Source organism: Ambystoma mexicanum, chromosome 7p (genome assembly GCF_040938575.1).
Source record: "Ambystoma mexicanum isolate Mex_15411 chromosome 7p, UKY_AmexF1_1, whole genome shotgun sequence".
Taxonomy (NCBI): Eukaryota; Metazoa; Chordata; class Amphibia; order Caudata; family Ambystomatidae; genus Ambystoma; species Ambystoma mexicanum.
The window spans coordinates 221,920,099-221,945,002 of NC_090939.1; the positions used below are offsets into that span (position 1 = coordinate 221,920,099).

A 24,904-nucleotide genomic window follows, 5' to 3' on the forward strand; every position below is an offset into this window, starting at 1 on the left:
CTCAGAAACAGATCAGGGTTGCAGAGTCAGGAGACGCTGGTAGAACAGTTGTGTGCAAAACAAAGAGCACTCTATGTTGGCTTGGGATCAAGTATGTTATTTTTAAGTAATAGCTGCAAAGCATGAAGGGAGGCAGATGGATAAGCCGAGGATGAGACATACTTCTCTTAGATTAAAGAAGAAAACATCTGCAAGAGCCAAGTATGGGACAATTTAATGTGTGTAAAGTCTGTACAAGGTAGAGTGAGCAAGTCTCTAGAAGCCAAGAGGAGCAATGCCACGCAATATAATTAAATCAAATGGCAATAAATAAGAAGCTGAAATGGACACATTTGTGATCTCAAAGGCAGAAAACGAGGGCTATTCATTAAGCCTCGGATGAAGATGGTGGTATGCTTTCACTCCCTTGAATGTCCTAGAACAGGGAGCAGGCTATAAGGTGAACTTCAAATGGGAAATTTTGGCTCATGGCCGGTCTGATGAGAGATGGACTAATTGCATAAGTAGGAAATAATCGGACGCGATTCAAGAACCTCGGTTTCGGTTTCCTTACATGCTGCTAGCTGAGCCGAGAGTCCAAGGTTGGGCAAGAATGCCAACCAATCAGTGTGTCTATGGGTATACAATGTTGTGTAGACCAATCTGCTGCCATTTTGTTTGCTGTAATCAGTGTTATACATATTTAGTGGTAGTTCAAGACGTGTCTTACAAATAAGAGATAGCCATTGAAGTACTAACCTGTATACATTCTATAAGTACACATGTTCACTTAAACAATCCCTCCCATTAATACGTTTTATGGTTTGTCACGTAGGATGACGCATAATGTGGTAGAAGACCTCTGTGTAATCAAATATGTGTGCGAGTGTGCAAGCATCAGTCTGATATTTGCCAGGTGACCCTGCTTTATTAAACTGAGAATGAAGTAGTACTTTATCCAAGGTTGGTTGTGCCCTGCACACCAGTTTATCTTAAGTTTAAAAGTGGAGGTCACTTCTTATGGTTCAATTGATGTATGGATGTGGGGGAGAAAAATACAGCTCTGGCACTAAAAGCACCTAAAGTGGTGGACACTCCCGTCCCCAGCACACCTTCCTAATTGAATTCAGTCAAATAGTAATTGTAGTAATTCATAATGCACAATGTGTCAAGTAAATTCATTCTTCAATGAGTACGTGTTATGGACATTGATTTAAAAAGAATGCTCTTACTACAGTGTTATAAAAACAACACATTATTTAATCAACACAAGAGAGAATCTGGGGTATAACTAATAAGGTAGAACTAGAAAGATATTTAGCTTTCTTCAAAAGGCCAGCAAAGACGATTACTGCGTAGTTCTAGGAGAAGAGAAATCCAGGTGGAAGCCGCTTGGAGCTGAGCTTCTTAAGGCTCTTAAACGTCTACAAAAATGGTACATATAAAAGCAGAAACATTTTTAGATCCTAAGTTTCGCAAAGGGGAATGCCATTGGATCCAACTGGCCATGTATTTGGGAGCTGTTCCGTATACTGTTTTGTTAATCAGAGTAACAACGTTCAATTTTACTCTTGCTTCATCTGGGGGCCAATGCAATCCTCACAATATTGGAGTCATGGCAGTGCTTAGAGATCTGTTGGTCTTAATGAGGGCTGCTGTATTGAGAAGGATCCGAAGCAGTTGAATGGTTTGCACCCAATAATCATTACAATAATCAAGTTTGGCCCAATGATGCCCCAAGCTATAATAATGACATTGCCCGTAGAAAGAAAGGGAAGAATTAGTTTTAACCTCATCAGAAGATAGGAGGTGGCACTGAACACTGCATTGGATTGGGGGAGCAGAGGCATTTTGGAGTCAGATATGAAGCCAAGAGATGTTACTTTAGTGGTGGTTAAAAAAAAAGAAGCTTGTGTAAGATACACCAAGGAACGGTCAGATTGAAATTTGACTCTGAGCTTGTCTGAGCAAGCCAGTAGTAATTTGGTTTTGTATTGATTCACACAGGCATTTTTTATTCACCCAGGATTGGATCCGATCAAAATGTTTGAATAGGAGTTAAAGTACTTTCAGAGTTTGTGCGTATTTTGAAAACATTCAAAGTATTGGATGTATAGTTATAAAACGTAATAACATATTTAGCTAGAAGATCATGCAGGGGCATATTGAACAGGAGGGACGACAGACATTAACCCTGTGGCAAACCAGAGTTATGGGGTAAAAGATTAGAAGCTCTTGATTTTAACTGTAGCGAGTCTTTCAGTAAGAAAATATTGTGATCAATGGTGTTGAAAGAAGTCTATAGATCAAGCAGCATCAGGAAGCCTCTACCGTCATTTTCAATAAGATGAAGGTTATCCCTGATCTGTATTAGGGACGTTTCGGAACCATGTCCAGCTGTAAAGCCCGAGTTATATTTACCCAAAGGCATATTTTTCTCTATGAAATCTCACATTAATTTAAGCAGACCTGTACAGGATTTTCAGCAGAAAATAATTTTCAATACATTGATAATCTGAGCATGGATCTAGAGCAGGCTTTTTCAGCAGTGGTGTAATCTAACTTTTTTTAAAGCAGGGATAGAACCATACACAAAACATCACTATAGATTGGTGCCAAGATGTCAATAAGTTTAATTATCTCTACCCAGCAAAGATCACCTGGACCAGATGTGGGAGTGAGAGACATAACAATGGTGTAATGGTCGATCATTGCAAAGCCAACTTGTATGATGCATGAAGAATCCCAAGCAGTAGATGCAGTGATGTCCAGATCTGGCAAAAGCTTTGGTGGCTTTTTAGCTATCCAGTGAGTTTGTCAATAAGATATGTTTATAAGTCATTGCACCAATGGCTTGAAGAAACGGGTTCTGGACCAGCATGACTGGAGTGGTCAATTGCAAAAGTATCCTAGTCTTGCAAATTGAGGAGAACTTTGAGCTACTTCTTGTAGAATAGAAAAGCAGGTGTGCTCGATACCAACAGATACCAGAAGGTACTTTTGGCTCCCCAGGACAACTAATGCCCAACACACACCTATGTGAATGTAAATCTGTGTGTTTGGGACAATCTTCAAAAAAATGTTAGGGCACATCTATACTACATATGGGGTAATAAATAATTCACATAATTATATATTTGGATCTTATGTGGAAGTCAGATTTGTGGAACCGTATCTACTAGCTCCTCGTTCCCCAGTGGCAGCTACTGATCGCTGGTTAATGCTGGATACCCAGGAGCTGCTTTTAGCTTCTGCTTATCCAACCAATGTTAATTTTGATCACTGCATTTTACAAAAACAGCCTCAAAGTGATAGCAGCGGTCTTGATTTGGGAGTTGGAATAGGTTTTCTTGGCTTTGAAAACAGCTTTTATTTATAGATGTGGCAGCAGATTATTACCTCACCATTGTGCTGAGAAATTGGATCTTTAAATAATTTCTTCTCTGGCTCGAACCTTGGGTTTGAGAGCAGACATCTCTGATGTAATCAATGCCTTATTTTGTTCACAGTGAGGTGTATGGATAGATTTCAGCGGAACCACAAAGTCTAACAATGTAATAATCGAGAAGAACAGGCTTTTGAATAGTGCGAGTGCATATGCCCACTGTTGCCTAAGCTTTTAGCTAGTTCGATAGAGGCTAGACAGGAGCACATATCCAATTAATTTCAAGAGCTAATAGAGTGTAGCACCATGGGTAGTGCGGGTAAGCAAAGTATTTAGACCGGCTAGATTCAATTAGATCTAGAGACGATTGGACCAATTCATGGTTTTATCTTAGACCTTGGTTATGGCCATGTTGTGGGCTAAGATCCAGTCCACCATGTAGCCTCTAATGTGAGCAGGAAAATCGACATGTGTGAAAACAAGATCACTGAGGACAGAGCATACATCTGCAGCGGTCTGACCAAGTGGGTCATTGTAACAAAAGTTAAAATATCCCGCTAGTAACATTGTCTTAAAAATGGCAGTATAAAATAAATAATTGTGTTGTCCAGAACTTCAATAGGATGTCAGTGGGACACTTAATAGGTCACTTAATAGGTCACATCCCTCTACTTCAGGTTAAATAAAAGTTTATAATGTAAGAGTCGATAAGTAGACTGTGGCAACCCCACATCCTCTCCAATAATATCTATTAGCATTAACAATGAAATAGCCGTCTGGGATGGCTAAGGAGACGATAGGACCGGAGGCGGATGTTAGCCACATTTCTGTTATAGCCAACATGTATAGCTTCAGGGAGATAAGATCATACAGCTCAATAGCATGAGCCATGGGAGAACAATGATCAGTAATACTGGTAAGGGTGGAGAATTTGTATGCTCATAGTTTTAGCGAAGACATTTTGGTTCTGGCGTTTAGTAGAATGCTTGAGCCGTGAACCCTTGGGTTCTGTGGCCGATGTATCCTAAACTGGTTGGCACTGTATCCGTGACCTCAGTTACTTGTTTTTCCCATGTGCTCTGCCGCTCTGGGGATCACCAATCATATGAGGCACCTCTTAATATTGAAAGAGGCAGCAAAGGGAGATCTCCGAATGTGGTGTAGGAAGCGAGGCTGATGTGGAATCTGTAGAAAGAAAATTCATTGCAAACAACATACCCAGAGATAAGTAATTTGTTCTTCTAACAGATTGTGTCCTTCCACAAACTCTTCATCTTAGACTCCAACAGCAGCACCAGGAGGATGGAGGAGCGAACTTAGCTAGTCTCAAACAAGAACATGCCGCAGGATGACGGAATTTCCCTTTGGAGTGCCGATGGCAACCACACCCGTTGAGTGTACCCTGAAGCCCTCATGGGAGGTCCGTCTTTTCCTGCAATAGAGTAGCATTCAGATACACACAGCACAATCCATCTGGATGTGGGTCGTTTTAGTTGCCCCCTTGCCCATATTAGGGGCAGCATACCCCACAAAGAGCTTATCCTGCAGCATGAAGGAATTTTTCTGGTAATGCAGACAATCGGCACAGGATTTAAAACGGCTTAGAGAACTTTCTCATACTACTCCGGTAGTGGGGCATATGCAGCATTATTCTTCAGGATGGTGCAATATTACTACAGATGCATGGGTACGACAGGTTATAACCCAAGGCTACTGCCTTCCCTTTGACAAGTGTGTGCCAGACTGCCCCAATCCCTACAGCCACCTTGTACTCTGTTTCCGCTACTCCAATAGAAGATAATCTCCCTGCTGGAGAAGCGGCCATAGAAATGCAAGCGGAAGGGACACACAATAGTCTTGAGAACTTTTTGTTCTTGGCTGGGGGTTCTTTTCCTTTTTGGCTAGCAAAGCTATAAAAGTGAAAAGAATTTCCTTTCCATTCGGTTACGTGCTGAGCGGATGGAAGTTCAGCCATTCCCAGCAATTTTGCTGCTGCCTTAGATGGCTGCAATTTCTCTATGCTGTCATTGGCATTAAGAGCAAACAAGTTTGAGCCACTGAAGGGTGTGTCAAGCAACAATGATTTCACATTTTGTGCAAATCTTTACTTCCTCAGCCAGGTAAACCTCTCTGACACAGAGTTTGTACCCATGGCCCTCCCCACACAGTACACAATGTCCAGACAGAACAGGAGTGCTCGGCACAGGGCACCTTTACCATCTCCTACTTGAGAAACCCGCCTCATTTTGCCCTTCCCACATAACTGCACACAAGGTGTGGATTTAGCCAGTGCACACGTTGCGTTCATGGCTTTCAGGGCTATGCTGGCTGAGGTGAAGACCTTTTTTTGGCGAGGCATCATAAAATCTTCTTGTCCCCATCATGGGGCAAGGAAGTGTAATGTTGCTTCCTGTACTATTAAGCGCCTGTGAGTGGGATGCTTGGAAGGTTAGTCTGTGAAAGAGTAAACCCGTATACTTTTAGTGTATTGCTGTTGCCGAGCAGGGGCAGCATGAAAGGACAGAACAGGCTGCACCTGCGGCCCTCTATCAAAGATGACATTGAGGTAATATTTTGTGATCTACTTTGCAGGAGGGGCCCAGCCTAAGGCATCTGTGACCTTAGGGATCAACCTTCTGTTGTCAGAATTGGGATAACCACGAAGATCTGGCTGCTCAAACTCCACCTATGGCGAGGAATCTAGGCCACTTGCATCTTTCAAGTACATGACCAACTCTGTAAGCCTGTCCTCTTGTGCATGGAATTCTTCATGTCTCATGTTGATATTAAAGGCTCAAAACCAAAAGGGATTTGGACAACATGCCCATTGAAAATGCCTCAGTAGGAACCCAGAAAGTCCTTTCTGGAATGCGAGTTGAACCTTGACACCAAAGATGAATGTGCAGTCTATAATAATTATTTTTGTATATAATAATTTGTTTTTTTATATAGCGCTTTAATCTAAAGCGCCTGATTTGGGACATATATTACTATTACCCAATCGAAATTGATACTCTTTTTATCGGTCTCGGAGGGATAAAAGGCAGTTGGCCTTGCCAGGTTTTGAACCTGTAACCTACAGATCACAGCAACGAGCATTTGACCTGCTGGGCCATTTTACCAGCAGTCGAAGGGCCTTTTGAAATCTGCGCAGATATAAGGAAGAATGCAGTCGAGGGTTCATGGAGGCTTTCTCGAGGCCGAAGCTGTCCCTGGGCTCTTAGGCGTGTGGGTAGGATGGGACTCTGAAAACCCAACCGGCTTTATCATGCGCAGTGGGCGAAAGTGTCTTCGATTCGTTACCTCCTAAGACTTGCATCATTTTCTGATAGAACTCCTCCCATTTATGCCATTGTTTGGCATGAATTGCAATCCGGGATGGCGTGATCAGTACCGATTCACTACCGAAAACTTTAGGGGGCGGAGGGGTGTCTGTCAGGGACATTTTGGTGTTGCAATCTCAACATTTCTTAAAACCAGAAGGTTTTGATGTCGACATTTTCGTGTGTAGATAAAATTGTATTTGTGCTGAGCATGTGGAAAAAAGGAACTGAAGACAGGATCCAGTGCGAGCCATTTATACTGATGCAGATGTCGCATCTGCACTGTAGAGTTCTGAGGAACCTTGATGCACCACTTGCTCTCAAAAGCTTCTGAGATCTGCTGCTGCATGAAGAATGTATCCAAGATGAAGAATCTGTGGGAGGACACAATCCATGAGAATTGTAATTCTAAACATCTGGCGACCCAAATGTTGCAGATCCCTGCCTTAAGGGCAAGGCTAAAACCTGACAAGAAAGATTAAAAAAAACTGAGTGCAGGTAACGTGGTCAGAGCGTCAAGGCTTAACTCTAAGGGGGGGGGGTTACCACAAACAGAGGTACGATTAGACCACACACAACTCTAGAATGTATACCACTCTGCAATACTAATAAATAGACCCTCTGAATGTAACACATGAAACGATCAGTTCAAGTAAGTCCTTTAGGTATTAATTCCCAAGCATATTATAAAAACAGTAATGCCATACAAAGGACTCTCCTAACCGCAATGTCTATATGTGAGCCCTCAACCAGTGGGGAGAACCCAACAAAATAAGTTCCAAATTTAAGTTCCCAGTTTCACTGGAATTAACGGTTAAAGTTAAAGGGCCATATGCTTTAATGGAAGCAAGTTAAATGTACTCCACAGGTGCAGATGCTGCGACGATCGATATGATATGATAGGTTATTTATAACGCGCCTAATACCCAGAGGTTTCTAAGCGCGGACCCGGGGATCGAACCTGTGTTGCTCCATGCCGTCTTGTTTCCAAGGCAGGCACGTTGCCGCTCAGCTATCCTCCCAGGACTAAATCCCAGGAAAGCCCTGAGGAGAGCCCACGGGAGTGTGTGGGAGGTTGGAAGAGGGACTCGAGACCCCAGAAGAGGAGGTTGCAGAACAGAAAGACCTCCAATAGAAGTCTATGGGAAATGTGTTGAAAACTCGCTTACAAAGAATCTCTACCATAAACCTAGAGAGACTCTCGAATAATCAGCCACCCCAGGACTGCAAGGTATCCCCGTCAGGGGCTTCTGAGGAAACGTTTCGAGCCACTCGAAACATAACTGAGTTTATAGTATTCAATTCTACAGGACTTGTACCCAGAGTCAAAGAAGAGCCCAATGACCAAGGAAAGTAATAAAAGCTCTTCCCATGACATCTACATTCAAGCCAGCAGTGAAAAATCAACTGAAGAAACGTTCAGGAAGGGCGGAAACTACTCCCAGCAGCTTGAGGCACAAAAGATTGCAGCAGCACAGCAGCAAACAGGGCAAGGACAGAACAGCTGGTGGAAACCACAAATGCATAAAGCTGAAGATCTGGGAGGAAGTTGAGGCATCGACCACCTTCTGGACTTCAGCAGTGAGCGACTGACAATCCGACGATACGATTCTGGAGATAAAAAGCGGGTGGCGGTAAATGGCACAGAGTGGAGGACTCAACCCACAGAATGTGGTGAGTCACCATGAGTCTTCAAGAAGCCTGGTCTGGACCCCTAATGGCAACAACCCCAAACTGGGATAAGCCCAAGTCACTGCAGATAGCAGGAATTGCCAAGTGAAGGTTTTAAAGGGCAGGAATTGGCTGAAAAACCCATTCAGCAGGTCAGCAGATCTGCCACCTCAAAGTTCCAGGAACACAGCAACAAGAGTGCCACAGGGGCATGGCAAAGCATAACAAACCTTGCACAGAGAGGTTGGCCAAAATCCCGCACGCCAATCACTGAAAGGATTGGGGCGGTGGGGGGAGGGGTAAAGGACCAGAGGAACAGCCAAGCTGTTTGGTCAGTGCAATTGCCCCTTTGCCTTACCCCTCCCCCCCACTGGATGCGAGAGGATAGTCCATGGAACTATACTGACCTAAACCAATTAGGAACAATATGGAGGCTCCCACTGAGTGGTCAGAACGGTTATTTTGAAACCACCTTTTGGTCAGCTATAGAAAGGAGCAACCTGAAATACAAAATGGACGATAGTAGGATTTTTTTTTTTTTAAAACCATTGGTAACCCCAATGACTACCAAAAATTTACACTAGGCTACCAATGTGGCAAAATGGCGTGCACCCTTGGTGAAGCCAAAGCTATAATATAGCTGCCACCAACCTATTTCCTAAAACCTGTATCGGGTGCTCAAATCACTCTGGGGCAAAAAATTGTGTGCCCGAGAGGCAACCATGGGAGTGGATGCCTCAGGGGCAACCCTTTACAGTATACCTTAAGGAACGTAATGTCAGGGGGACATCGGGAGAAGTCTGTCTGGCCACCAAAAAGGAGGTCAAGGAAACAAAAAACAAAGAGGGGAAAAAAAGCAAAATCATCACGTCCGGTGATCAAATCTCATAGCGTCCCTCCACTGAGAAAAGGTTTTCATTATCCATCTGACACTGCTGCAAGATATAGCTAGGATAAGGAATCTGTGGGAGGACACAATCCATTATAATGGACGCATAAAATCCTCTGCCAAAATAATTATTTCCTGGGGCAAGGGAGAGGGGTCATCCACTACTTCCACGTCTATCTGTACCACTACATTTACACTGAATGGGTTTGAGGCACCAGCGGCTAGCAGTGGCGTCGCTAGGGGGGTGTCTGGAGTGGCAGGGGGCCCCCCTGTGAAACCCTGTGCCCCCCCTTGCCCCCCACCTACGCAAGACGAGCAGTGACCATGTTCTTCTCCGACAGTTGTCTGTGCCCCCCTACTTTTGTCTTTGGCCCCCTCTGTGCCCCTCCTAAATTTGATTCCTGGCGACGCCACTGCCGGCTAGCGAGGACGTATGGGAGGCATGTCCTACTTCTCCACCATCTTGGCACGCCCCCCCACACTTCTGCTTTGTCATATTACAATTTAGGCTTGTAAATAAATCCATGTACTCTAATTTATGCCATTTCCCAAAAAAAAAAAGTGCAAACATGAGAAAATGTATAGGAAAAACAAGAAACAGTGCCCCCTTATATAGAACAAAAGCAGGTAGTAACAGTGAGGACAGAATTCAATTACTGGGTTTCTGCTGACCCTTTTCAGGGTCCTCTAAACATTTTGCTTTTGCCGCTAGGCGATTTACTGCATTGGTAACTCAATGTACATTTATGGTTTCGAGTGGAGAACCAAGTACGTTTTTTAAGTATTGGCTTTCCCTTATTTAGAAGAACCATGGGGCAGGCATTAAATGGCTGTTGTGTACATGTGGCCTCTTTGTGGACCCAACCAGGCATGCTGCATCATTGGCTGCCCACCACCTTCGTTTTAGATCCCCCTGTGTGATTTGTGGGATGGCTCTGGCCAAACCCTCTCAGTGAACACTCAAACCTATCAGGAAAGCTCATCTGGTCTCTTCCAGGCCAAGGTTTCCAGAATGGCTGCCCTGCCTTCAGATTGTCCCTATGGGTCCATGTAATATCCTGCAGGACACCGAACATCCAATATGCCATTGCAACTTCTTCAACTGCAGCCGTGACCCTTGCACAAGAAGAATTCAGGGTAGTGTCAGGCTCAGAAGGTGAAGAAAGTGTTAGATTGGCAGGAAGTTAAGGTCTGGTAGGGGAAGACGTGGATCTTCCACATCCTGAGCTGAGGTGCCACCATCAACTTGGTGAAGACCTGTGGGATGGAGGTTAAACCGGAACGCCTTACACAGAATCAGTAACGTGCATTGCCAATCACAACCCTCCGGTCCTTCCTGTGGCTTCGATGAATTGGGACCTGAAAATAAGCATCCAGAAGATCCAAGGACCCCATCCAGTCTTGGAAATGTGGTGCAAAGTCAGCATCTTGAACTGGTCATTCCTAAAAGGTTTGCAGAAGTCTGAGGTGCATGATGGCACCATATATTTGGGTACCAAAAAGTAGGGAGGGCATCATCCTTTGCGGTTACTGATTTTATGACTGCAACCAACAGAAGGAACTGAATCCCCTCAGTCAAGGAGGGATTTGGAAGTGTGGTTTCTTCAGATGTGTCGGACAGTAACCTTTAGCTAGTACCTGCAGTACACAGGTGTTTGAAGTAGGAACACACCACTTGCTCAAGAACTCTGACATTCTTCCTCCCACGGATGCTGAATGTTCAGAGGAAAGGCTTTTGGGTGGACACTGTGGAGGGCATGGCAGAGCATTTTGTATGGCTCATTTTGGTAACGCAGCCTCTCCCCATCACGGTGAAACACACCCATGGCTGCCTTTTGTGCTGGAAAAGTGTGTTTTACCCTTAAGAGTGAAAGACAAAACTGAAACCACAGCCCCTGCCAAAAGATGAAGGAGATGGGGAAAAGAAGGAATTTGTATCTGCTGAACTAAGCCCCCTAGGGATATGCGGCCAGAGCCTTGAACCTCCATAAAGAGTCATCTGCTTTTTTTTCAAAATGTTGTACGCTTTCGAAAGGCATATCCAATAGTTTTGCCTGTACATCTGAGGCAAAACCTGAGGTTCTCAAGCACGAGTACCCCCACACCACTAGATGCTGTAACCATAGCTCAAACAACATAATCCACTTTGAGGGTTGGCATGCAGTTTACTTCCCCATAAACCATAATGCCATAAAAGGCATCAGTTATCACTCCTTCTGCGAGGTGCTCACCACCTCAGATATTATCTTTCACAAGACAGGAGTGTACTTGACGAAAGAGCAAGAAATATTAATAGCCTTTAAGATGACACTTCCTGCCCCAAAAATATTCTTTCCCAATGCAAGGAGCTTCTTGTTCTCATGAACCAGAGGGAGAGATGGGAAAGTTTAAGTCTTTGCTCCTCCCATAGTGGCCTGGACCACTAGACCCTCAGGGGAGGTCTATTTCAATAAAATTAAAAAAACTGGTCTGAAGAAGTCAGCTTGCATTTAGTAGCTAGAGCTTTACTTACTGTTGGCAGTGCCCATGGGTTTTACCACAATGCTCAGCACCACTGCTAGATTAAAAATAGGGATGGACTCCCTATGAAGCCCTATGTCAGAAATGTCTGTTAATTCATGTTGTTGGAAAGTTTTTGGCAGTGCTCAGAGTCAGAAAGTCTCAACCACTTTCTGTATCATTGACGGCGGAATGCCGTACTGGGGTGGTTATACAGAGAGGCCTATGCAACCGCAAAACCTGAGGATGTGTCCAGTCCATATTAATTCCCAGAGGTTGGCTCCCTGGTACGAAAGGTCTAGCTCTTGTAGCTCCTCGTGGCATGACCTCCGGAAATTGCTGAAGGTTCGAGGCTGAAAGGCATAGAATCTCTCTCCAGCATCAAAATGTTCCGCATCATTTGCATCTATTGAGTCCTCGAAGCCAATGTATACAGGCTGGCATCCTCAGGCAGTGGAAGTCCCCCCATTCGGTGCCAAATTCGTCATGGTATTTGCCCTTGACTCGACTGACGGATTTACTTTTTTAGGGACAGGATCAGAGCTTTGCAGCATACAGTTGCCATTCTTCCTCAGTGCGCCGTCTGTCGCAAGTGGTGCGTGGGACCATCGGTGGAGCTCATGAATGCTTTAGAAATGAGATCTAGCATATTTTAGTCTGAAAGACTCAGTCATCAGCAGACGAGGAAGTGGGACATTTCACTCTCTTGGATGAAGTCTGAAGATTATTTCTCAATTTTGTCATGGCAAGACAGATGTATCTTTCTCTTGTTGTGCGTGGACGAGGGGCGACTAGATTCGCTTCAGGTGTGTTGTCTTTGTGTTTTTAAATGGCCTTTTTCAAACCATACCTTCCCAGAAATCCTTCATGGGTGTGGAGAGTTTTAACACACTACTGTGAGGAACCAGGAATGAGACACGGAGGACTCATGGTGATTGGTATAAACGTGTATTAAATAACAAAGGGGTTGGAAAATGCCTCCATGTACCTAATCTAGGAAGTATTTCAATACCTCAACTAAAAATGCCATGTGTCCTAAATCCTATCCTAGCCCCCTCATTCTAAAAGTAATTCCAAGGTGTTATGGGTATTGTCTTTGGCTTGGAAAGTGCACAAATCCAACAAAAGTTCCAAATGGATAATGTTCACAGTTCCAGGGAATTACTACCTTCTTCAGGTTTCTCTCCACCAAAGAACAAGTTACTTTCTTACCTGGTAACGTTCTTTCTATGGGATGGTCCGACGACGTATTCCATATCTATGACAGGTACTGTCCACAGCTGTGCTACTTCGGAAAAATCTTTGGCGTCTGCGTCCTGTGTCAATGCGCCGTCCCCGAGGACCTCCTCCGACGGCCAACGTCACCCGATGTGATAAGTAGGACGCACGACGCCCATAGCCTCAGTTATAGTTTTTTCCCAGAACCTGTGCCACCAGTTTTCTGCCAGTCAGACACACAAGGCCTTGCGGAACGCAAGCTGCAATCACAAAAGAAATTCTGCAGCGGGGAAGGCAGGGAGGGAGCGATATGGAATACGTCGTCGGACCATCCCATTGAAAGAACGTTGCCAGGTAAGAAAGTAACTTGTTCTTCGAGGGGATTGGGTCCTGCGACGTATTCCATATCTATGACAGACTCCCAAAGCAGTACCAAGCAAGGAGGTGGGAAAGAATTTAGAATACAAATTTAGCATGCCCAATCAAATTGCAGAATAGAGAACTGCCTTGCCAAAGGCCAGATCTTGCCCCCTGATGGAATCGAGGGAATAGTGACGTACAAAAGGTTGTACAGAAGCCCAGGTGGCTGCATCACAGATGTGACGAATAGGAACTCCCCTCTGCAGGGCAGTAGATGCAGCCACTCCTCTGGTAGAATGGGCCCGCAAGCCAGCCAGAGGGTCCTTACCCGCCAAGCGGTAACACTCGGAGATAGCTAAAATAATCCACCGAGACAAAGTCTGTTTCGTCACAGCTTGTCCCAAACGCTTTCCAGCGTAACCAATGAAAAGTTGATCGTCCACTCTGACCCGGGACATGCGCAAGATATAAAAGCTCAACGCTCTCCTAGGATCAAGCCTATGGAGCCTCTCCTCTTCCTTACCTGGATGCGGAGGAGGATAGAACACCGGAAGAACAACCTTGTGGCTCAAATGAAATTCCGAAACCACCTTCGGAAGAAAAGAAGGACGAACCCTAAGGACAACCCTGTCCTTGTGAAATACAGTGAAGGGGGGCTTAATTGAAAGTGCCTGTAACTCACTCACTCTGCGAGCGGAAGTAACCGCAACTAAAAACACAGTTTTCAGTTAACAGCCTCAAAGGGCAAGAATGTAAAGGCTCAAACGGAGCAGCCATAAGAAACTTGAGAACAAGGTTCAAATCCCAACCTGGCACCAAAAAAGGTGACTGAGGGAACACATTAGTGAGCCCTTTCAAAAACTGCGAAATTAAAGGAATCTTAAAATAGGAACACACTTCACACGAGCGCTTAAATATGGACAGCGCCGCCATGTGACCTTTAATGGTCCCCACTTGCAAGCCCCTGTGGGCCAAAGAAAGCAAAAAAGACAAAACCATGGGAATGTCGCATTCAAAAGGATCGACATTCTGAACTCTGCACCAGTCACAGAACTTTCTCCAACGGCAACGGTACAGAGACTTTGTTGCCGGCCGCCTGGCCGAGAGCAACACCTCCATCACATCTTCAGGGAGGTCCCAATCCTTATACCTCAACCTTTCAGAAGCCAAGCGTGAAGATTGAGGGATCTGACCTCTTGATGGAGAACCTGACACCCCTCCCGTGAGAGCAGATCGTCTCGGTAGGGAAGACGACGTGGAGGGCAGATGGACAAGTCTAGAAGGTCCGGGTACCACGTCCTCCGGGCCCACGCCAGAGAAATGAGGATCATCCGGGAACCGAACCTCCATAACCTCCCCAACACCTGCGGGATGACGGGGACTGGACGAAACACGTACAGCAGTGGGAATGACCACTCCACCACAAACGCGTCTCCCAAGGCTTCTTTTGGAGGAAATTCCCGCAAGCAAAACCTTTCGCTCTTCCGGTTGACACTGGAGGCGAAGAGATCCACTTGAGGGGTCCCCCAAAGGGCGAAGATCTCCAGGAGAATCTCCTGAGCCAGCTCCCACTCGTGAGAGATCGTGCTCTGCCTGCTCAGAGCATCCGCCGTCTCGTTGTCTCCGGCCAGATGAACTGCCGAGATCGAAACTTCCTGCTGGATGGCTCAGAACTCGAGCTGCATCGCCTCCATGCACAGCGGAAGTGACCCTGCCCGCCCCCCCCTTTTGTTGAGGTAGTGCATGGCCACCATGTTGTCCGTCAGAATCAGGACACTCTTCCCGCGCACAGTCGGCAGAAAAGCCTTCAGGGCTAGTCTGACGGCCCTCCGCTCCAACAGATTGATATGGAGTCTGGACTCCGACGGAGACCAACGACCGCTGACTGTCAGCTTGTTGGCATGAGCTCCCCATCCCGTGAGCGATGCGTCCGTCACAATCGTCACCTCCGGCCAGGGCAGTGAAAATGGAGCACCCTTCATCAGATTGCCCTCGACGGCCCACCACAGAAGGTCCCGGGCTACCAAGGGCGGCACCTGAACAAGGTCCGACAGCCTGCCGGAGGACTGAGACCACTGGAGCTTGAGCGCCCACTGCAAAGATCTCATCTGCAGACGAGCCTCTGGCACCAGAAGAATGCAGGACGCCATGAGGCCGAGCAGTCTCAAGAACTCGGACGCTGGGAGAGTCTGGGCAAACTGGAACTTGTGCACCATCTGCTGAATGTGAAGAGCCCTCACCTGAGGAGGAAAACACTGCCCCAGGGACGTGTCGAGCACTGCTCCGATGTACTGGAGCCGCTGCGTTGGTGTCAAATGGGACTTCTTTAAATTGAGGCAGAAGCCCAGCCTGTGAAGGGAGTGGCAGGTGACGGACAGATGATCCAGGACTTGCTCGGGAGAGCTCCCCCTGATCAACCAATCGTCCAGGTAGGGGTAGACGTGAATCCCCCCTTTCCTGAGATGCACTGCCACCACCACCATGAGCTTGGTGAAAACCCTCGGGGCGGAGGTCAATCCGAACGGCAGGACCCGAAACTGAAAGTGCGAGTCGCCAACCGCGAACCTCAGGTACTTCTTGTGCTTGGGATGGATCGGCACATGGAAGTAAGCATCCTTGAGGTCGTGAGACAACAACCAGTCCTGAAGTTGAAGGGCCTGGAGGACTTGAGAAAGAGTCACCATCTTGAACTTGTCCTTCCTGAGGAGTTTGTTCAAACCGAGCAAATCCATGATGGGTCTCAATCCCCCGTCTTTCTTTGAAATCAAAAAATAAGGGGAATACCATCCCTTGTTCCTCTCTACAGGTACCAGTTCTATGGCGCCTTTCTCCAGCAGGGCTTGAATTTCCTGCGCAAGGAGCGGATCCGGACTCTTCAAAGAGAGGTTCCCTGGTGGATTGTCGTGAGGCCTCTGCCGAAAAGGAAGACAGTAGCCGTGGGTTATGATCTCCAGAACCCACACATCTGAAGTAATGGCTTGCCACTCTACAAGATGCTGCGCCAGCCTTCCCCCAACCGGCGAACCATGGGACCTGGCCTCATGACTGAGTGGTAGCGGCTGCGGCGTTGCCTGAGGGTAAAGAGGCAACTGCCCCAGCGGCCTTGGCACCTAGAGTACCTTTGTTTCCATCTTTGGCACTCTTACGATGGCCTCTTTGACTGCTAGCTCTTCTCGCTTTACTGAAGGACGAGTAATAGCGACAGGAACCTCCCCTCCATTGCTGTCCCCTAGGACGAAAAGGCGGAGGTTGTCAAACTGCAGCGCCCAACGACTTCGCTGCAGCTTTGGAGGTCTGCAATCTCTCAAGGCTCTTGTCAACCTTGCTGCCAAAAAGGTGTTCACCGTCAAAGGGCATGTTGAGGAGCCGGGACTGCACATCAGGAGTGAACCCAGACTTCCTCAACCACGCAAACCTGCGCATTACGGTGCTCGCCGCCATGGACCGGCTGACACAATCCGCCAAGTCCAAACCCGACTGAACGGCCTCACACATGGCATCCTTGCCACCCTGAACCATAGCAAGGAAACCATCCCGTTCGTCCCCTTTGGGAATATGATCAGCGGCTAAAGCAACACAGTTCCACAGAGTGTGCGTGAAACGAGACAAGGCACATATGGAGTTGGCTGCCTGAAGCGCCATACCCCCAGAAGAAAACACTTTCTTCGCCCAGCCGTCAAAACGTTTGTCGGCCCTATCCAGAGGGATGGTAGGATACGACGCCTGCTTTGCCGGGGCCGTAGCCGCCTGCATCACCAAACTCTCCGGGGTGGAGTGCGTAGACAAGTAGCAGGGGTCGCTACTGGCTGGACGGTATTTTCGCGACAAAGACTTGCCCACTGCCGGGAGACTCTCCGGAGCAGTCCAAACCGCTGCCACCCTTCTCTGCAAAGCCATATGAAAAGGCAAAACCGGGTCAGTGGGAGGACCAAGATCAAGGATGTCCATGAGATCATCCTGAACAAACTCCCCTGGGGGAGCCGACCAACCCAAGTACTCGGTAACTCGAGACATAAGGCGCCGATATGACGAATCGGCATGAGAGCCAGGCACCGGCCGACAAAACTCCATCTCCGGAGAGGTGTCCAATCCACTGGCATCATGCAGTGACTGCCTCAGGTCATCAAACTGACTATGGTCCGAGATAAGTTCATCCGGAACCGTAACCGGAACCAGACCGCCATCAGAGCCTTCATCACCCTCTGAAATGTACTCCAGGCGGGGAGAGGAAGATCTCTGCGGACCAAAGCAGTGCCAGACCTTAGCCATTACCTTTTTAGGGGCAAAACTCGTGCCACGGGGCCCCTCCGACACCACCCCGAAAGGCGTCAAGGGCGCCGAGCGAGTCGACGTCAGCTGCAACGTCTCCAGCATCGGCGGCGTCGATACAGTCCTCAAAGCCGGAGCTCCGAGCGTGTCTCTCGACAGCCTGGGTGCCGACGGCGTCGACGACGCCCTCGAAGACGGAACCTCGAGAGTAATCGTCGACGACCTCGGCGCCACAGGCGTCGACGTCTTCTTCGAAGACGGCACGGATCACACTGTCTCAAGCGCGTCGAGGACCGGGACCTGGAACGGGCATGGCGAGAACGGCTACTCTTGTCCGAGCGGGACCTCTCCCATGAGCCGTGCCGACCACCCGAGCCCGAAGGCGTACGGGCGGTGTCTCTCGACCGGTGCCGACCGACCCCACTCGGAGGCGCAGACGGACCGGTGCCCTGCGATTCCAGAATCGCTAGCATCTGCTTCCCGAAGGAAGCCCATTCCTCTGGTGTCGCTTGCATGGAGGGATAAGCGACCCGCCAACAGGCGGAGTCCTCGGAAGAGAACGGGGAAGGCGACCTATGCCGCCGCTTCCTGGAATGCCTAGAAGAGGCGGAGGAGTGGCGAGACCGACTCCTGGAAGGAGACCCACCGGACTTCCGACGACGACGCGGAGAGTCACCCCTCGAGTCATCGGTCGAAAGCCCCGCAGACCTCGACTTCCGGGGCTTAGACACCCGACCTACCGACAGTTTCTTCTTGCGTTCTCACAAGGCCTTCGCAGTGAGCGACTGGCAGTCGACACAGTCGTCCGTATAGTGGGCCTCCCCGAGGCACCAGGGGCAGGCGTTGTGCGAGTCCGTGACCGACATCTTGGACCCACAGTCCCCGCAGTTCTTGAAGCCCGGACGCGGGGTCGAAGATGAAAAAGACATCGCCACAAACAAACCGAACAGGTTCAACAAACTGAGAAAGAAAACAGCAACTCCAACGAGTCGAGGCGTACCGAGATTCACGAAGCGAACACGTTCGTGGAAAAAACGGAACTGAGGCTATGGGCGTCGTGCGTCCTACTTATCACACCGGGTTACGTCGGCCGTCAGAGGAGGTCCTCGGGGACGGCGCATCGACGTCATCGACGCAGACGCCAAAGATTTTTCCGAAGCAGCACAGCTGTGGACATTACCTGTCATAGATATGGAATACGTCGGAGGACCCAATCCCCTCGAAACCAAAGTTCAAAAGAATAACCAAGTTCTTAGTAGCTCAAAAGGATAATCCCCTCCTCTTGGTGTCGCAATCCACTCCAGGGGAAAGGACTCCCTTTCCCAGGCCCTTTCCACATTCAATGCAATCAAAAATCCTAAGGGCATGAATATTCCTTGCGATTCTTTTTTCAAAATATCACAAATGCAATTTAAAATCCTAAAGGCATTGTCTTCCTTGGGATTCTCTTTTCAAGATACCGCAAATTGGGTGTGGGTTTCAGAATCCTGAAACACCCGGTATATTCTCCTGCCATGTTCTCTCATATACAATGAACCAGGAATGATACACAGACAACTGATGGTGATTGTTACAGACTTTTATTTAACTCGTAAAAGGGTGGCAAAATTCCCCACTGTACCAGTTCTAAGAGGTATTTCCCTACCTCAATCAAACCTAAGGGTCGGCCCAGTGTCAATATGTCCAAAAACAAGATGTCCTGTGTCCAAAGTCCTATCCTGGCCCTCACATTCTAAAAAGTAACTAAGGTGCTAAGGGTCATGTCTTTGGCCTTGAAAAGTGCACCCATCGTTCAAGTTCAACAAAAGTGTCCACTCCAACGAAAAGGTTCCCACTGAAATAGTGTTCACAGTTCCTGGGAATGTCTCCCTTCCCCAGGTTTCTTTCTAGCCAAAAACAAAGTTCAACAGAATAAGTGACTGTTGTACAACTCAAGAAGATCACTCCCTCCTCTTGACGTTCGCAATTTACTTTACAAACTTGACTTTACCAGGTATACTTCCCTGCCAGGACTTTCTTGTAGCTCTGCGCTTAATTCACAATCCCAAGGGCATGGGTCTTCCTTAGGATTCTTTCACCCACTTGGCTTTTCTGGTATACTCCGCTTATGGTATAGTTCACTTAAGCCACAATCCTTAAGGGCATTAGTCTTCCGTAGGATTCTGTGGTACAAAGGTTCACAAGTCTCTTTCTCAAGACTCTTAATTTCAGGTGAGAGTCTCAAACTCGCCTAAATGCAGGACTCTGCTTTTGCCTTGCTTTTCTGCCTTCAATGGATCAGCAACTCACTCATTCACTTCCACTGGGCTTGCTGCCCTCTCCCACATTACATGGCATTTGCCGCGAAGCGCCCTGATGCCCCCGCCTTCCCAAACGGGGCTCACTGGTCATATGTGGCCGCTTCAGCATCCCTCGCCTTCTTCTGTGGTTGCTATATTCGTTCAGGTCAGGAAAGCATGCCGTCCTTCCTTCGCTCTCCACCTGCCTTCTTCCGTCTAGAGGCAGTGTCCTTCCGATACTGCTTGTCTGGTGCAAGGGCTTTGATTCTCCCACTTTACCTCTTTGGCAGGACCGACAGACCTTCTGTACCGCAAAGCATTCTTTGTGCTCCTCTTGCCTCTGCAGGTTTTGCCGGTAGCTGGGCTCTCGCTGAGCCATTCCGTTCTGCTATGGAAGCCACTTGCTTCAGTTGGCTTCTCTCTCCGTTTCCTCAGCTGTTGGGGATTTATAGCTCCAGCCACGGCGCTGCTCCTTCCAACATCTCGAGCGCGATGTGGGCTTCTGCAGTCTATTGATCCTCATAACTCCATTACTCCTCCTTGTTCCAAAGGCTTTACATACATGGGATAGAAAAACAAATCTTGCTTTTCTATTTACAAGATTTTGTAGAATGGCATCAGTAGGTCTTGTAGTCTGTAGAAGGGGTTTACCACAGTAGGCCATTACGGCATTAAGAATGGAGGGGTCATACCTATAAGGGAAAGGGGAGACCATGTCCCGTCTGTTGATGTCAATTCCCCCCCCCCCCCATGAGGGTCGCCTCCCTCTCCCCGGGAAAGGAATGACTACATCATCAAATTCACATATAGTTTGTTTACTTTCAAGATCTGAGGGTATATGCTACCCCCCTCCCTCCCCCATGTTGTTCTGATCACTGGTGTTTTCGTATCTCCCCAAAGATTGCAACTATGAAAATCAAGTTGTGTTCTAAGCTGGAGGAAATTTGCCTCCCGTTCCAATTAGGGAATGCCTTCTCCAGCTCCCTCCCGGGGCCCAACCTTCCACTGTGGGCTCGCTGGCTTTAGAATGGCACCCTTGGCTTCCCCTTGCCTGTGCGAAGCTCCTCCTTTCCCTCGCATCCTGCTTCGGCATCTCTCCTACCTGCGGGAATGAGTCTCTGGTACAGACACAGCCTCCCCCTTTTTATGTGCCGGTTCTCTGCATCGTCCACTGTTAGGCAGAACCTGTGCAGTTCTGTTTGAAACACTCCAGCACTCTTATTGTAAAACACTCTAAACACAGTTACTATTATAATATATACAACCCTTATTCCTTATAAGATAAGTCTTAGTTAACACCACTTATTTCCATACAGAGGTGAGCGCTTAACTATAGATGGCACTCCAATAAGTTTATGAAGATGGGAGGGAAAAAGACAGAATATGGAAAGATACACCACACCAGATTTAGGAACACTAAAGAGCAAAAGTCACTTGTGAGCCAAAGTCCATAGGCTGGGCCCACTCTTAGAGAGAGCAGAGCACAAATGCGCCCAAGATCACACAGTTACACTAGGCTTAGAAAGTCTTGCAGAGAGTTCGAAAAGAGTTGAGAGGCTCAGAAAAGTTTAGCCAGGTTGTCCCATGCTAACCTAGGTTCGAAAGCCGGGGGCTAAATCTACCCCGTACAGTCGGTGGCAAGGAAAGCCAGGCGGGACACAGTACCTTAAGGGGGAAGGATCCTCCAGCGGTGGCAGTTGTTCCTGGCAGCGGGTGCAAGTCTCGTCGTTGTCCAGGAGAAGAGAAGATCTCGACTTGGAGGAAAGATGAAGGTCGTTGCACTGCCAGGGAAGAAACCAGCCACAGAGTTTTCCGGTTAAAGGTATTACCCTTTATTTTGCGGTCGTGGTAAAACGTGGTATTCTGTTTGCCGGGGTGCTTGGCACAGGCAAGGCGGACACGAGATGTGTCGGGAAGGCGAAAAGACAGTGAAACTGGTTATCCCCACCAGTCAAAGGAAGAAGACTCTCCGGAGGGAGATCTCCTCTGTCGTTGGGAAAAGTGGTGAGACGGTTCAGCAGGGCTCCACCAGTGGTGTTGTGGCAGGTCTGCTCAGCTTCTTCCTCGTCGGATTCTTAGGTCCTGTGGCGACTTCTGAAGTTCCAGTCCCCAAAGCCCTGCTTTTATGCAGAAAAACCCCATTCACTCAGCCTAGCTGACACTCAAACTTGGTAAGTGGTGAGCCGGCTGGCTCACCACTTGGGCCAATCAGGACGGAGAGCGACTTGAGTTGCCTAGGCAACTCAGTCCAGGGTGCCTAAATCCCCCCGCCACCCCTCCTAAGTACCCCAGACAGAGTGGCACCACTTTGGAGGGCTTCTCTGGAGAAGCCCGCCAAAAAGTGGAACAAAGGGCTCGACTTGGGTTGGAGTCACAGAAGAGAACACAAACGCCATTTTAGAACCGAGTTATGGCAAAAAATACCAACCAGAGAATTAATAATAATTAAATAAACCAGCGGTACAATGGGAAAATCCCATAGAGAAATATTTGCAGTTGAATATAAAAAGTAGTATCCACTGCCACCAGCCAAAACTCGATCAGGGGGGACAGAGACGTGCCCCCTCAACTAACAGACCCCGGGGCAATCGAATTGCCCCAGCCAGTACGTCCACAATATGATGATTTGTACTGGTTCTGTTCAGAATTCAAGACTAGTAAAGTCAATGGTGACTTTACATGCCCTGGGAGACAGTAGTCAGTCCCAGGGTATGGAGTCTATACTGGGGGGTCACTATGACACCCCTGTGGTACTGCACTGAGGGTGCTGTGTAACGCACATCACAAAAACACATGAAGCCGTATGGAGTAAAAGACCCCATAGCCCATTAAACACATCTAGAGTCAAAGAAACACACTCAAATCATGCCCAAGAGTGAAGGTAAAAGAGTCTCACTCTTGGCAGGAGAAAAAAATAAACCCCAAAAATCCAGCAAATCTGCTGGGGGACTCACTAGGTTAGGAAATTCAGCCTAAGCAGAGAATTCTCCCTAACATCCACTGTCTTCTTGATTCGCAGCCCGAGCTATGAAGTCTTCTCAATGATTCTCCCACCTCTCCTTGCTCACCCGACAGCTTGGCTTCCCTAGCAGTGTTTAGCCGGTTGGATCTCTCCATTGCTCTCTGCTGATCCATCTTTGAACTCCCGCTTGAAGGAAGGGAGCTGCTCAGAGCCAATCAGCATCCTCCAAGCAGTAGACTGCTGCTTCTGGTTCAGCCTAGTAATCTTCATTTGGGTAGAACTCTTTCTCTTCAAAGTGTTTGTCCTTCTGTTTTCTACAGAATACTGAAAGATACTGTCAGCGGGCTTTGTGGGTTGTTGAAGGGTATTATCAGATTATCAAAGTATGCCATCAAAGCATCAGGAATGGAGGGGATATCCCTAAAAGGAAAAGGGGGATAGTATGTCTCTTCTGATGATGCCTGTCCCTCATAACACCCTCCGCTCCATCCCCCCCGCCCCCCCAAGGGTCACCTCCGATCATGTGATCCTGCCTCCCACAGCCGCACCCAGGATCAGGGAGCGGCTGCCATCCTCTGGCCACAGGAGGAGAGACTACCTCCGGGAAAGGAGTTATGACATCAGATTCATCAAACTGGAGGCGCGGGGGGGCAGGGGAGGGGCAACAAAGCCAGTGTTGCGGCTCACTCACAAATCCCCTTAGGCATAGCCAAAGCCAACTAATCCCATTAGGGTTCATGGCCTGTTGGGACCTGGCCTCCAAGACATTGTGGTCGCCCCTCCACCCACAAGTACAATATGCAGACCATATGGGGGTTGGTTATCAACGTTTCAGAGGTACAGTAATTACACTGCTGAAACAGAGGTCTTGAACAAACCGTGAATTGTGAAAGAAAGTAACTAATGTTAGGGGATGTGGTGTGCCCTTTATGCAGTTTTGAGACATTACTTTCGATGCTGAAGAATGGACTGTCAGGAAGAGCGGGAGCTGAAGCACATATCTCCCCCCATGCGGGAAAAAGTTTAGTAATGCCAGGATATATGGAAGATGAGGACTGTTGAAGGACGTGAGCCATTAGAAGAATGTATTTTGAACCAGAAAGCAATATTGTGTGTTCATTTAATAACGTGTATATTTGTCTTCAGTACACTAGTGTTGGGTGTTGTCTTGGGTTAAAATGAGTAAACTAAATGCTCTCCCCTACCAGCCGTCCTTCCTTCCTAAAATTAATCCTCACTGCTTTGCCTCCATAATACCTTACGAGCGGTTAGGCTTCCAATTTGGTTGGAATGTTTTTTCTGGCATTAGGCTAGGTGGTTGTACAGCCCTCACCAGAGGGTTGTATCAAAACCTCCCTAATAAAATATTTGCATATGTGAACGTTTTACTTAGATACAATGAGTCCATCATCAATCATATACTAATAGCAAGCTGGCACAAATTCATGTTGCAAGCAAATAGCTAAACATAAAAAGTAATTTGGCCCCTTAATGTTATACATACACACAAAACACCGTTTCTTACTTGACAAGAGTCGACCATCACTAGCTAGTGGAGAGTGCATGTTTAGCACCCTGCTAACAGTTTGGGAATATATGTAAAATAACTATCTCCATAAAAGCCTCCATGCCCTACAGTGCAACAAAGACTGGGATGGGGAGGAGGGGCAGAAGTGACACTTGCATTCAACTACAAAAGACTCATCAGAAAACCCACACATGTCCATACATTGCATATATTCATAAGGCAACAAGAGCCCACTTACAACAACATAGATCTTTAAATATTTTGATTCAAAGGCATGGGTCCCCAAATTAAACAATACCCCATAGGAGTACCAGAGGCATGCATGAGGCACTTTACAAAACTGAAATGTAGGAAATATAGATCTTACCTGCAGTGTTTCCGACCGGGTCTCCTCGATAACAACAGTGGTGGTAGGCCATTTCAACACTCCTGGCACAATCTTCCGATTAAGCATGGTCTGAGATTTAACGAAATGATTTCTGGCCTCTGCAAATCTAACCATATCAAGATCATTAAGGTATCTTGTTAAGAACTTCATGCTT

At 47.4% G+C, this 24,904-nt stretch overlaps 1 protein-coding gene across 2 annotated transcripts in view; it reads right to left on the bottom strand.

Moving 5' to 3' along the window:
* The window catches only part of TTC3 (tetratricopeptide repeat domain 3), a 2,698,168-nt gene that overhangs the window by 1,732,743 nt on the left and 940,521 nt on the right, over positions 1-24,904 (bottom strand). For both annotated transcript variants that reach the window (XM_069636090.1, XM_069636092.1), the window contains exon 21: positions 24,730-24,856. In XM_069636090.1, coding sequence (XP_069492191.1) covers positions 24,730-24,856 — 127 coding nt within the window. The remainder of the gene's footprint in view (positions 1-24,729; positions 24,857-24,904) is intronic.